Source organism: Podarcis melisellensis (assembly GCF_964234715.1).
Source record: "Podarcis melisellensis genome assembly, chromosome: 3".
Classification (NCBI taxonomy): Eukaryota; Metazoa; Chordata; class Lepidosauria; order Squamata; family Lacertidae; genus Podarcis; species Podarcis melisellensis.
The window spans coordinates 29,460,511-29,472,847 of record NC_138530.1 but is presented as its reverse complement, the minus strand read 5'-3'; the positions used below and the strand labels follow the sequence as shown (position 1 = coordinate 29,472,847).

The 12,337-nt window shown below is 39.2% G+C and overlaps 1 protein-coding gene across 5 annotated transcripts in view; it reads right to left on the bottom strand.

Annotated features, from left to right (window-relative positions):
* The window catches only part of MARK1 (microtubule affinity regulating kinase 1), a 70,037-nt gene continuing 57,700 nt past the window's right edge, over positions 1 to 12,337 (bottom strand). For 3 of the 5 annotated variants that reach the window (XM_081903906.1, XM_081903907.1, XM_081903909.1), the window contains 5 exons: positions 11,916 to 12,016; positions 10,283 to 10,444; positions 8,578 to 8,832; positions 5,240 to 5,284; positions 1 to 2,115 (listed from right to left, as the gene is read on the bottom strand). In XM_081903906.1, the coding sequence (XP_081760032.1) occupies positions 1,761 to 2,115; positions 5,240 to 5,284; positions 8,578 to 8,832; positions 10,283 to 10,444; positions 11,916 to 12,016 (918 nt within the window). In that variant the 3' untranslated portion in view covers positions 1 to 1,760. The remainder of the gene's footprint in view (positions 2,116 to 5,239; positions 5,285 to 8,577; positions 8,833 to 10,282; positions 10,445 to 11,915; positions 12,017 to 12,337) is intronic. The other 2 variants (XM_081903908.1, XM_081903910.1) reach the window with 1 other exon arrangement.

The window sequence follows — 12,337 nt, the reverse complement described above, 5'->3', positions numbered from 1 at the left end:
TAGTATGAGAACCGTTCAAGTAAGTTTTTAATAGAGTGCACCAGTGAATGTGAATTAGGATGACTTGCATCAAAAAAAATATTATTATTATTTTAAAAAGGAACACCAGATAAAAAGGGGTACAGTTCTTTCTTGCCAAAACACCATCCTTTTTTCTTCTTCTAAGGCAACAATACACGTTCATTTCAGAACAGAACTGTTACAGGAGAGCTACATCACAGTACAGTACAGCATGTCAAGTCCATCTGTCAGAAATCCATTCTCAAATGGCACATTTAGCTACACTTACAGCCTTCTAACTTCGGGTTACAGAGTTTACCACAGCTTCTTTTTTTCATTTTTGTTTTTTAAATAAAGTGACAATTTTGAATGACTTTTCTAATCTTTACAGGGGTGTGCGGATGGGGCCCGTATGTTGAAATTACAGTAATTACGACATTAAATAACATTGCACAACCAACCGCTATGATTAATTCAGTACAAAATAACAAATATTAAAATGTACCAAGTACTAGTGGTTTTACATAGTTTATATATCACCAATTATGAAGGAGTCTTCTTTACTTCCGTAGGCAAATGCCTACTCACAGCTGCACATTACAGGCATAATGATGTGGAATAAATACAAGAAAGTGGGCAAAATATTAGAAACACAAACAAGATATATGAGAACAAAATTTGTACAATCATGTAAGTAATAATCTATTGTTATAAACTAGGTTTGCTCAGCTGTAAAGTATATGAAACTGCACATACTGGAGCGTGGGGTGGGGTGGGGAATATTCCAAAAACCAGTTAATTCCTGAGGTGTCATTTATTAGCTCTTACAATTGGGCAACATTTCAGAATACCTTGTGCTATGAAACAATGTATTTTCATAAAGTGGGATTTGTGAAGGCAGAGAACAATAGTATTTCACTCCATGATGAATGAATATGAACTGTACTTCTATTCTGTTGCTACATTTGACCATATGTCACAAGAGCAATAGTTCAGTCTTCCTAAAAACCTTTTTTAAAAAGATGTTATCAAGACATGATTTCTGTTCCCCAACAAATTTCAAGGGGCCAGAGGCCAACAAACTCAGAACCCCCTTTTCTTCACTGTAAGTGCCAACACTGTAAACATGGTTGCATTTTTATTTTTTATTCTGCCAAATAAACACTGTTCTATAAAGGAGGCTAAGAGTGAAAGGGAAGCAGGAAAAATCTTGTATACAACAAAAGCCAATCTGTCCTTGACTAATTCAATTTTTATATGCAATTTGTTTTAACGTAACTAAAATTGTTCATGCTACAGTTGTGAAAACAATTTTTTTGTGCATTTCTACTATGGACGTAGTTTTTAAAAAACGCATGGTAAGAGGTAAGAATTATAAAAACCACAAAAAATGTAAATAATGACCAGGAAGAACTTCTTAACTCAAAGCAAACACACTTCTGTGCTGATATCTAGACAACTATACAAGATCTGCATTTAAGCCTTCTTTTTTATTATACAACTCTATGAACATAAAATGAACAAAATGCTCTATATACTTACCTGTACATGTGAACATAACTTCTTCAGCTACAGTTTTTTTTCCTTTTAATATAGGTCATACTGAATTTAATTTTACAATTCAGAATAACTATGTATAACCTTATTGCAATGGGGCAATTTCTACATGGGGAGTTTCACAAGCCAATCATGTTAGGCATAACCAGTACATTCAGAATGTAAGCTAGACTCTTCCCTGATCCCAGAAACGTTGTTGCTCTTTACAGCTTAAGCTCATTCGCTATTTTGGAAGCAATGTTTTTAAAGGCAATAGAAGTCCCGGATATTCGCTTGAAGCGGACTCCATTGAGTGACAGGCGTGGCAATTTACAAACTTCCATCTCCCACTGGACGAGGCTGTCTTGTCGTGCATCGCCATGGACACAGAAGAGCAGGAACCTCTCTTTTTGTTCATAGTCACAATTGTTAGCGTCTAACACTTTTCGAATCTCTCTCATCATATCATTTGGGTCCATGGAGCTTGTGGTCTTCATGCTCCACGTGAACCTCAAAGACCGTGGCTTAGAATCTTTACCATCTTCTTTTTCTCTGTCTTTTGGTTCTCCAGAAGTGCTCCTGAAAAGGGAAACATCATTTACATACCAATGACAAATTAGGGAATTACACTTAAGCACCAGACAATTAAAAAATGCTCTTGATCAAAATTATCCTCGCTTAGTAGAGCAACGAAAAGAGGTTTCTCAACTATCAACTTGGTTAGGCTCTCTTTAGGTCTCATCTTTACGGAGATCACCGAAACATTGAAAGGCCACACAAAACAGAAGGCAAGGAATGCTGACAAAAGCAGGGAAGAAAGGAAGCCACCTTTCATTCATTAGTAATTAAAAAATGTTACCCTCCTTTACAATAACAGCTTATTTTGCAAATTTCAAGTTGGAAGTTGAGAAAGTAAGGGAAATAATTTTGGGTGATTCTTCCCTAGAATGCCTCCTCCAAGCAATAATATCTCAACCTACAGAATTAATAATATGAGCATCTCTTAAACAACTGGGTTGCTTCCTTCTACTGTCCAATTTTATAAATAATTATAACTAGTTTATCTTTAAAAGTTGGCACTTAAGGGACAAAAATCCATAAAGAATGTTTCCTCTCCATTCAACCCCAAAGATGCACAATGATTGGATGGCAGTGGCAGAAATGCGCTGTCATATGCAGCATGGCTCTCCGTCATATCTGCCATTACCTTCTGTGCAATACAGAACATTTATGAACTCAAACCAATCATTGACAGGGAATACACTGCTTCCTATTATAAAGTATTTCATAATGTTTTGGCAGCATCTTCCGCAAATTGTTTTGTGATGTAATGGAGAAGAAAACAACTGGGCAGTTCTATCATATGAATGTTTACTAAGTACTAAGGTCAACTGAGTTGAACAGGACTGACTTCCAAATAAGAGTGCAGAGAATAATAGCCCTAGCGAAGTATGTTTTTTAAAAATTATTATTATTATTAGTTATTCTTTCAGCTAAAACTTCATCACACACTGTCTGCCTTCAAGAGTCCCATGCTTGCTGAGAATTATTCAATGTCTGTTTAGACATCATTTAGTATCTTAAAGTCCTATGATCTTTCCAACATCATGTGAGGAAATAAGCTGTGGAGCAAGGAGCAGTGCGGTGGCTTCAGCCTATCAACTGGAATGTGACAGGAGAACGGAAATATTTTATCACCACAAAATGTACTGCTTATACACAATACACCATGTTTACGTGGTCCATAGTTAGTTACCCTCTGCAGAGCTTCTAAGTCCACTGGCCACCCTACATCTGAAAAGTAACTCCCTAACCAAAAGCATTTCAGGGAAGGATATTTGGCTAGGAGCTGCCGTAAGAAGAAAAATCAGAAACAAATTCCAATCCTTGTGTGCATTCCAGAAGAATTTTGTAGCCTGCAATGCATGACTAAAGGGCAGCAAACTGATCAACCATTGGAACTTAACTTTAGTTTTCTATCAAGTAGATTTTTCAGCATCTAAGATGTTAGGAACTCTCTTGCCAGTGATAGTGGGTGGTGGTGGTGCACACACATGAATGTGTGTGCTCACACACATACGCCCTGGGGACTAGGCAATGCTATTTTAATCTTTAACACTTGCAAAAGTTAAGCAGGATGACACATTCATTTTCATTCAGAGCCCACAATTTCACCAGCAAGTGGAAAATGTGACTGCTAGCAAGCACTAACACCACGAGCAGCACGTTCAACAACGATACATACATGTGCATAATGAAAATGTAATGTGGTCTTCCACTAACATCTTTTAGGGAAGCTTACTACACAAGTTGATAGGATGGAGGGATCAGTTACTAAAAGTATAGGAATGAGGGTTCATGGTCTTTCCAGCATGTAATACTGGGAAGAATATGGACCATGGCATCTTAAAGGCGTGGTCAGCAAAATGAAATTTACGTATTCAATGTATAAAATGCCCATTGAATACTAGGCACAATAGCATTCATGTAGATCATCCCTTCCTGATATGTAAACCACTTTCAAGAGGAACACCCCCCTCCCCCGCCACGAAGTTTGCTCAGATTGTTAAAGAGAAGCTTCACACACAAGCTCTGTGCTGAGGAGCAGGCTTTGGGTTTGCATGCCAGGCAGCACATTGCCCATGGAACAAAAGCCAACACACACAACCATTCCTAGGATACACCCCTTCTTGTGAAGCAGATGAATGGGGGCAACTTATTTATGACTCTCAGTGTGTGTTTGTGTGTAGTGTCCTTGGCTCAAACTAAGCAGCCTGCAAGCAGGATTCGAGTAAGGCACCAGTCCAAGGCTAACTCCCACATCTCCAGAGTGTGTTATAAAGCAATCTTTAAAAATAACATCCATCTGTTTTCGTTTTATATATACCATGAGTGGGCAAGCTTTATCAGCCCAAAAGCTACATTCCCTTCTGAACAACCTTCCAAGGGCCACACGACAGTCGTGAGCAGGGCCAGAGGCCAAAGTGGGCAGCGATAGGAAAGTAAATTTCACTTTTTGTAAAGTAGGCTAAGTTCCTGCCGCTCTATCCTCCATTTAGGGAAGCAAGAGCTGTCATCAGAGTTCAAGGAATTCGAGGACACACTGCAGCCAAGCAAACACACTCAAAAAGAGTGCGAAGCAGGGCCAGGAGGAGGTGTAGCCTGGGGAGAGTTTAGAGGGCCAAATAATTAGTTATTGAGGGCCATTCAGTCCCTGGGCCTGAGGTTCTCTGATGCATATACTTTTACTAACCCCAAAGGATTTGCCAGCACATTTTTTTATTTTAGTATATTTGTAAAAAGCAGAGGTGTATGGCAGAAGTGCATATTAGGCAGTTGGCAAAGTTCTCAGAATGGCAATGTAGGATTTTACTACGCAATGAAAGATAATGCTTGAATATACATAGTTGTGGGTTTTTTTTAAGCTGTGACCTTGCAAACACTTAGAAGGGAGCCGTTTCCCAAAGTGGACTTGCTGAAGTCTAAGAACTTGCAGAATCATAGCTTGTTTTTTTAAAAAAAGTTATTTAAACTTAATAGTATTTAAAAGAGAAATGGGGAATTTAACTCATACATAGTATTTTTTAAAAGACAAGTTATTTAGAGACTCCTCTGTTTTACATATTAGTTTAAAGGCTTTCAGAATCATAAAGCTTTGAACACAAAGGGACCTAGCAGCGAAGTATTAATCGTGGCTCCTCACCTTGAGGTGTCAGTTCTGCCACTGGCTTCGCCTTCACTTGGATCCCTCAAAACAAAGTTAAGGTCAAGATTTTAATAAATGGTTAAAAAAAAATAAGTCAAGAAAACCGGTTATCCAGAACAAAGTTAAAATTACTTTTGAGCAAATAGCACGAAACCATCATTTACTACTATTTTTTAAAAATAGTGTTTTTCCAAAACTGCAGTTTACTTTCTCCCTATGAAACTTCAGTTTATTTTTACCCTGGCTGGGTAACTTCAGATTGCCCTTCCCCTCCCCCCCCTTACACCATGAGCTTAAAATAGCCACGCTCAAAAGCCAGAAGGCGAGTATGCTCCATTCTTTCCTTTCCCCACCCCACCCCATCCCACTGTGTATTAATGGCGAGAGACCACCACTGCAGTCAGCAAGGAACTTATCCAGACAGGGGTTCTTACGAAGATGCCTCAAACAGTTTGCTATTAGCATTTAGCCATGTGCTTTGCCATGCCCTTAAGTCATAACACAGCAGCACATTTGCCAATTGTGTTAGTTATTTGCAAATTAAGGCCTATTGGATACCACCTTAAAAACATACTAAAATTTTCTACCTCCCAACTCTAACAGCTCTTATTTAAGGGCTCAAAGACACCACTTCTTGCAACATCTGCAGAGTGTTGTATAGCCCGTTCCACACAATAGTCCATCGTAATATTTTAAATGACATTAAATATACAAGTATATCAGACCTGTGTAGCATGTGACCCACCTAACCAATATGCAGCCCATCTGCTATGTACCACCAATAACAGGTGAGCTGTTCACAATGGATCAGCGTGCTCATCTCTAAGCCAATTTGAATTTAGACTTTACAAAACCCCATGAGCTTTCACACCATTCTCCTCCCCACTGCAAAGTCAACAGGCCTATTGGAAAACTGCACATCCCACAGGCTATTTGTGCTTGGCTCACTGTATACCAGCTTGCCAGGCTCCCTTCTGCTTACTGCTGATGACCAGCACAGAAAAACAGCCAGTTTAAGTAGAGTGCAAGGAAGACAGTTCTTCTCCAGCGCCGCTTAAAATCCAAGCTGGAGAAGAACTAGTATATGTGCATCATAATTCTCACCTTGAATTCGACAGGACCATTCTGAACCAGTAAACCCTGTATTTCTAAGTCAGGAAATAGAAGTCTTGGCACATCATTTTTGACAACTATCATCTTTTGCAATCACAGGCAGGCACTAAAAAGAGGATTTTATCATGCTTCTTGTGGGCTGCTTTCAGCTTGGTGGGTCACAAATTGTGCAGGGCTGATCTACACGGAACATTCCATAAACTCACCAGAACACTTTGAGAACAAGCAGCAAATAATTCTTTCTAAGGTATCAATCATATGCTAGATTGCACATTTATAAAATATGCTTTTTTACAGCATTTTTTTAAAAAAGTACTTCTGATTCCAGCACATATTTGTACACTACTGAACACTTTAAGTTGTAAGTGAAATGTATTTCTAAATATATTCAATTAAAAAGGGACAATATTAATGCAAGCTGTGAACATAACTTAAAATTAGATGCAACTGTTAAAGAACACAAAGTTGACATGACTTTTTCCAAGTATCTGCACATGTGGCGCCACAATGTGTGAAATCTGATGAGCTGTCAAGTGAGTTCTCTATTTAACAGAATCATGGAAAGAAATTCAGAACTGGAAACTGCCTTATTCTCAAATGCCACTGATAAGGTTCACAGGGCAACAAAGTGACTAGCAAAACTCCTGATTTTAGTGAACCTCACCATTACCATACACAATTTTAAAGCAAGTTATGGGGCTCTGGATTCAGAAAATGCCATTTCAAAATGACAATTAAACTTAAGATGCTAGCTAATTGTTTTAAGTTAACATTATGGGCCCCAATGTACCCCCAACAGGTTACACGTTAGGCTGTGTTTTTGGATTATAATATCAATAAATGTTTAACTGTTAAACTAGAGTCCTTTTGAAATCAGTAATATATTTAGTTCTAACAGCAGATAGATACCGTCAAAACAAACAGTGTTGAATGGGTCAAGATGAATGGGGTAATTACTGCTCCAGGCAATATGAATTTCTTACACCCTTTCCCTGTAGGAAATTGTCACATTAAAGAGAGAGCACATGTGTATTTTGCTTCGTTTGTGCATAGTGAGAAATCCAGAATTGCAGCATGTTCTCAGAATTCAGTCACAGCATGTCATGAAGGATATTCACCCATTCATTCATGTTCAGGGAAGTTTTTAATGTATGACATATTAGTGTATTTTTGGTCTTTGTGGAAGCCGCCCAGAGTGGCTGGGGAAACCCAGCCAGATGGGCAGGGTACAAATAATAAATAATTATTAATTATTATTATTATTATTATTATTATTATTATTATTATTATTATTATATTGCAGAGTTGCAAAAGGTTCAGAAAAAGGCAATCAAATTTATGACGAGGCTGTAAAACATCCCAAGAGAAAGGTTGCAACTTTTGCAACTTTCTAGTTTAGAAAAGAAGTTGAGTGAGGCGGGACATGATAGATAGGGAAAGAGGTTTTTTTCCTCTTTCTCTCTTATAATACTGGAACCCAGAGTCAGTCAATGTAGTGGAATGTTGGAAGACCCAGGAGAGACACAAGAAAGCACGTCCTCACATAGCACATAAGCAAACGTAGGAGTTTGCAAGTTGAAGATGCAGTAAACGGCCATCAACTTGGACAGCTTTTAAAGGGAATTAGACATTTGTGGAGGGAAAAGCTATCAATAGCCACTAGTCATGAGAGCATTAGAGGCGGTATGTTTCTAAATACTAGTTGTGCGGGGAACCCAAATGGAGAGTGTGCTGTTGACATTGTGTCCTACTTGTGGGCTGTGAGACTAGGTGGGTCTTTGGTCTGGTCAAACAGGGCTCTTCTTATGTTAAAGTGTCCACATGCCAAAAATGATGCTCACTGCACATGATGGTGCACATACCATTTTTTCCACACAAGTGAAAACCCACGTATGAAATTAGTGACATTAGAACCAGCCTTTAAGCGCTAGGATGCTTATCGATGTTTTTCAGGGACACTAGCCAAAGAACCAAGTTTTTCATACCTATTGGATTTGAACAGTATAATTTATTCAGGAAGTTTTTGATTTTTTTTAAAAAATGACATGAATACAGAAAGCTGTCATCATTGCTGTATCCTATAATTCGATTTTACACTGGCTTAAATGAGGGGGTTCCAAGCTGTTGCTCATCCAGGCGCTTACAAGGCTTGCTTCTAACAATGTAACGTCCCATTGCACCTTTCATGTTACCTGGAAATGGAAATGATGGAGGGTACTAACCTGCGGACAAATTTGGAAGTTATTTTGCTTATAATGCCAGTTGACGTCCCCCTTCTAGTTTGAGCAAACGTGCCTGTTTCGTGTGACGGTGAGGCAGGTGGCCCATTGTAAGTGGCGTTGCGCCGCTCCCGTAGCTGCTCCCCATGGAAAGTGCTTCGGCTCGAACTCCCTCGAGGAAAACGGGTTCGGTCTGGAGTGCTAGTACTAATACTGTGAGCGGATGGGGAAGCAGCAGGTGCCCTTTGAGTTGCACTGCTGGAAAGCCAGAAGTACGTTTGAAAAGCAAGGGAGATAGAAAGAGCCAAGTCATGAGAAACCTTCAATATTGACTAGCACATCTCAACATGCACTATCTTGGGATAACATGAGCCGTATGTTTTTATGTACAAAAAGTCTCTAAAGAGATGAAGAACAGTAGAATATTTTAATTCAAAATAGTCTGTAGAAAGAGTAAAAGCTTGGGAAAGAGAAAATGCATCCTCTACAACAGATATACCAGGTCTTGCTGCTATTTCAGAGGTTACATGGGATTTTTCATTCCAATGGGAAGAGCCCAAATGGAAGCAGAAGAAAAAGCGAGAAAGAGAAAAGGGTTTAGTGGTATTTGATATTGGTGAGTAAAATTTTTGACATGATAAAGTGGTGCACTTAAATACAAACACACACACACACACACACACACACACACACACACACACTGTTGGTTTTATATGCATGAGAGGGATAGGATTTGGGGCTAGAACTAGAAAATACAATTCCTACTTCCAAAGTCTTATTCAGTGGTTAGAGCAGGCTTCCTCAAACTTGCCCCTCCATATGTTTTTGGCCTACAACTCCCATGGTCCCTAGCTAGCAGGACCAGTGGTCAGGGATGATGGGAATTGTAGTCTCAAAAAATCTGGAGGGCTGAGTTTGAGGAAGCCTGGGTTAGAGCTTAGACAAAGACTTGGGAGACCCAAGTTCAAGTTCCCACTCAGCCTTTGAGGATCTAGGACCGGTCACTATCTCACAGCTTGATCTATCTCAAGGGACCGTTGGAAGGATAAAATGTGGAAAGAACTCAATGTATTGCTGTTGTCCTAAAACAGGGAGTGGGGGTCTCCTGAGCTCCTCGCAGAAAGGATGAGACAAAATGCAACAAGCACCTTTCTTTCGCCTACCCATTCCTTAGCTTCTTGTTTCTCAAGGGCTCCTTTGCATCCTTACTTCAGCTGCCTTGCCTCTGACTTCCTGCTTCTTCACTTACCTGCCTCACAGGGCCATTTTTCAGTCTGATTTTAGAAAGTTACTCCTGTCTCTTGGGCAACTATGAACCATCAACCCCAGACAAACTGTCAATTTGCCCTTCGCCCACACCGACAGCCAGATGTTGTAGGCTACAACTCATATCGACCTAAGTCAGGCATGATCATTTGTCAAGGAACATGAGTAGCAGTCCACACGAGGTGGGGAGGGCAAAATGCTGGCTTCTGGTGAGCTAGAACGATCATAGTTTCGTTCACCAAAGCAGTCAGAATGTTTGTGAATATTCCAACACCATCACATAAGCTCAACTGATTGATGCTAAAGGCTTCAGTATCACAATATACAGTAGATTGGCAGAGCCTAGCACTACTGATGTTGTGCCTAAACACCTATGTTACGCACATTTGTAGAACATCTGACCATGCAAAGTACCACACAAATGCTACATATTGAAAAATACCTTGGTCGATAAGCTTCAGTGCCATCTTTGATAGTTGGGAGTGTAACTTTTATAGGGTGGCCAGAGGCAGACATGGACTTCTGGTGTCGAGGTCGTGCTGATATTGCCGAAGAGACAGCGGAGCCAGTAGAGGAGGTACTGCTTGCAGACATTTCTGTTAGGCTTTCATCATAAAAACGAAAGCAGGAAAAGGAATATCTTGAGATAAAATGGTCTAGTAAAGTAGTTGCATGTGGAACCTTTGAACTACTGTTGGATACTTAAGAAGAAACTGATTTAGCCAAGACATGGTCAACAACAGCTTCTCCTGAAAAATGTCTTAAGATTGCTTTTCCTTGGCTCCATTCAGGTAACGGACAGACACTTTTAGGATTCCTAACCCAAATTAAAACATATGAAAGGAATTTGCTCATTGGTGCTACCCTTTCTGTACTTGCTGGGAACAAATGCAGAAGAAAATAGAAATGAATAGTATTTATCGATATTCAAGGGAAAATAGGTGGCAGCAAAAGAATTTTGAACTTTTGGCCACTCATCAAAATAGCACAGAATGCCTCAATAAAAAGTAATTAATCTCTCACCAAGTCCTATCAATTTGCATAAATAAAGAAAAGCAACTGCAACTGGCTTTCCTGATCCTGTTTTGTACTCATCTGCATAGCTAGTCTTGATGAATTATCTCTACCATTGTATCCGATTAAAAGGCTACTGGTAGCACTTTAAATGAATCCTCTAGTAATTTCAAAGTGCAGAGAGAAGAACAAGCCACAGCATGTATTTCAATACAAATATAATCAACTTGGGAAGAGCACAGAAAGCAACTATTTAACAAGAGGGACAATACGGTCAAATGGAATTAGTATTCAGTATTCAATCATTTTTCTCGTTGCTGCTTCCCAGCATCTCCTTCATGATACCAATGTAGATTTTTAGGTATGTGCAAAATTAACAAGTCTAAAAACCTCAGAAACAGTTTTGCCTGAGTTCCGTGCAATTGCCATAAAACTTAGGGATCAAGCTGTGCCATCATAATGATTAAGGTTTTAAATGATAATTTTAGGTTATATGTTAGTGACTAAGCTTTAATTTATATATTTTTTAACTGTAGCGATATCTGTATTGTCCCTGTTATACCTAATTGCAAATTCAAATGTATCCCTATTGTGCTTTATGACTTCCTTGATATTGTATGTGAGCTGGAACTGGTCTGTGACCGAAATAATAAAATTCATTCAGTTTTGCCTGAGGCAGGAGAAAGGGGCACAATGACAGCTGACACTCAGGGAAGAATGAAACAGGCTACAACTCTACTGGATTTCGCTTGACATCTTATCATTCTGGCCAATCCAGGTCAGGGACCAGAACACAGCAGCCTAAACAAGATAGATGCCTGCCCAAGTCTAAACATATCCAACTTTTTCTGAAGTCATTTAATAGCAGAAGACTGTTATAGGCTGGTCAGCGATACCCTAAACTCTGGGGGCTTCCTTTTCCCTCTCTAGCTGCAAGGCCTGCTTAGGCTGAGTTTCTGTTTCCGAGGCTTATGAAATTATGTTAAACGTGTACATGAAATGTTCCTTTAAGTACCAGAGCAACATGAAATCTTAATTTTCACATAAAACAGCTTCAGTACCTGTTGTCTTTCCCATTCTGAATGGCAGAATAGCGATCTGTAGAGCGTTCACAGACATAAGTATTTCTTCGTGTCATGCCAGTCCCAGAAAACACATTATTCTAGAAAAGACAGGGAAATACAATTATTATTAAAAATACATGACAGAGTAAGAATGGCTAAATATATAGCACATTAGCGTATGTATACATTCTTTGGGCATCCCATGTTATTTAGCCATGCATTTTCTAATTTACGTTGACGGGTAAAAATGTTGCTTTATTTTCTGTTCTAATAGACACAATATAAAAACATAGAATATTCTGATGTGCCACTATTTTAGCAAACAATAGGCTAGAGACACAATCCATTTTTCTGAAGAAGAAAACATAGCAGCTGTCACACACAGATGAGTCCTGAAATTGCTATTCTACTGCCCCGTT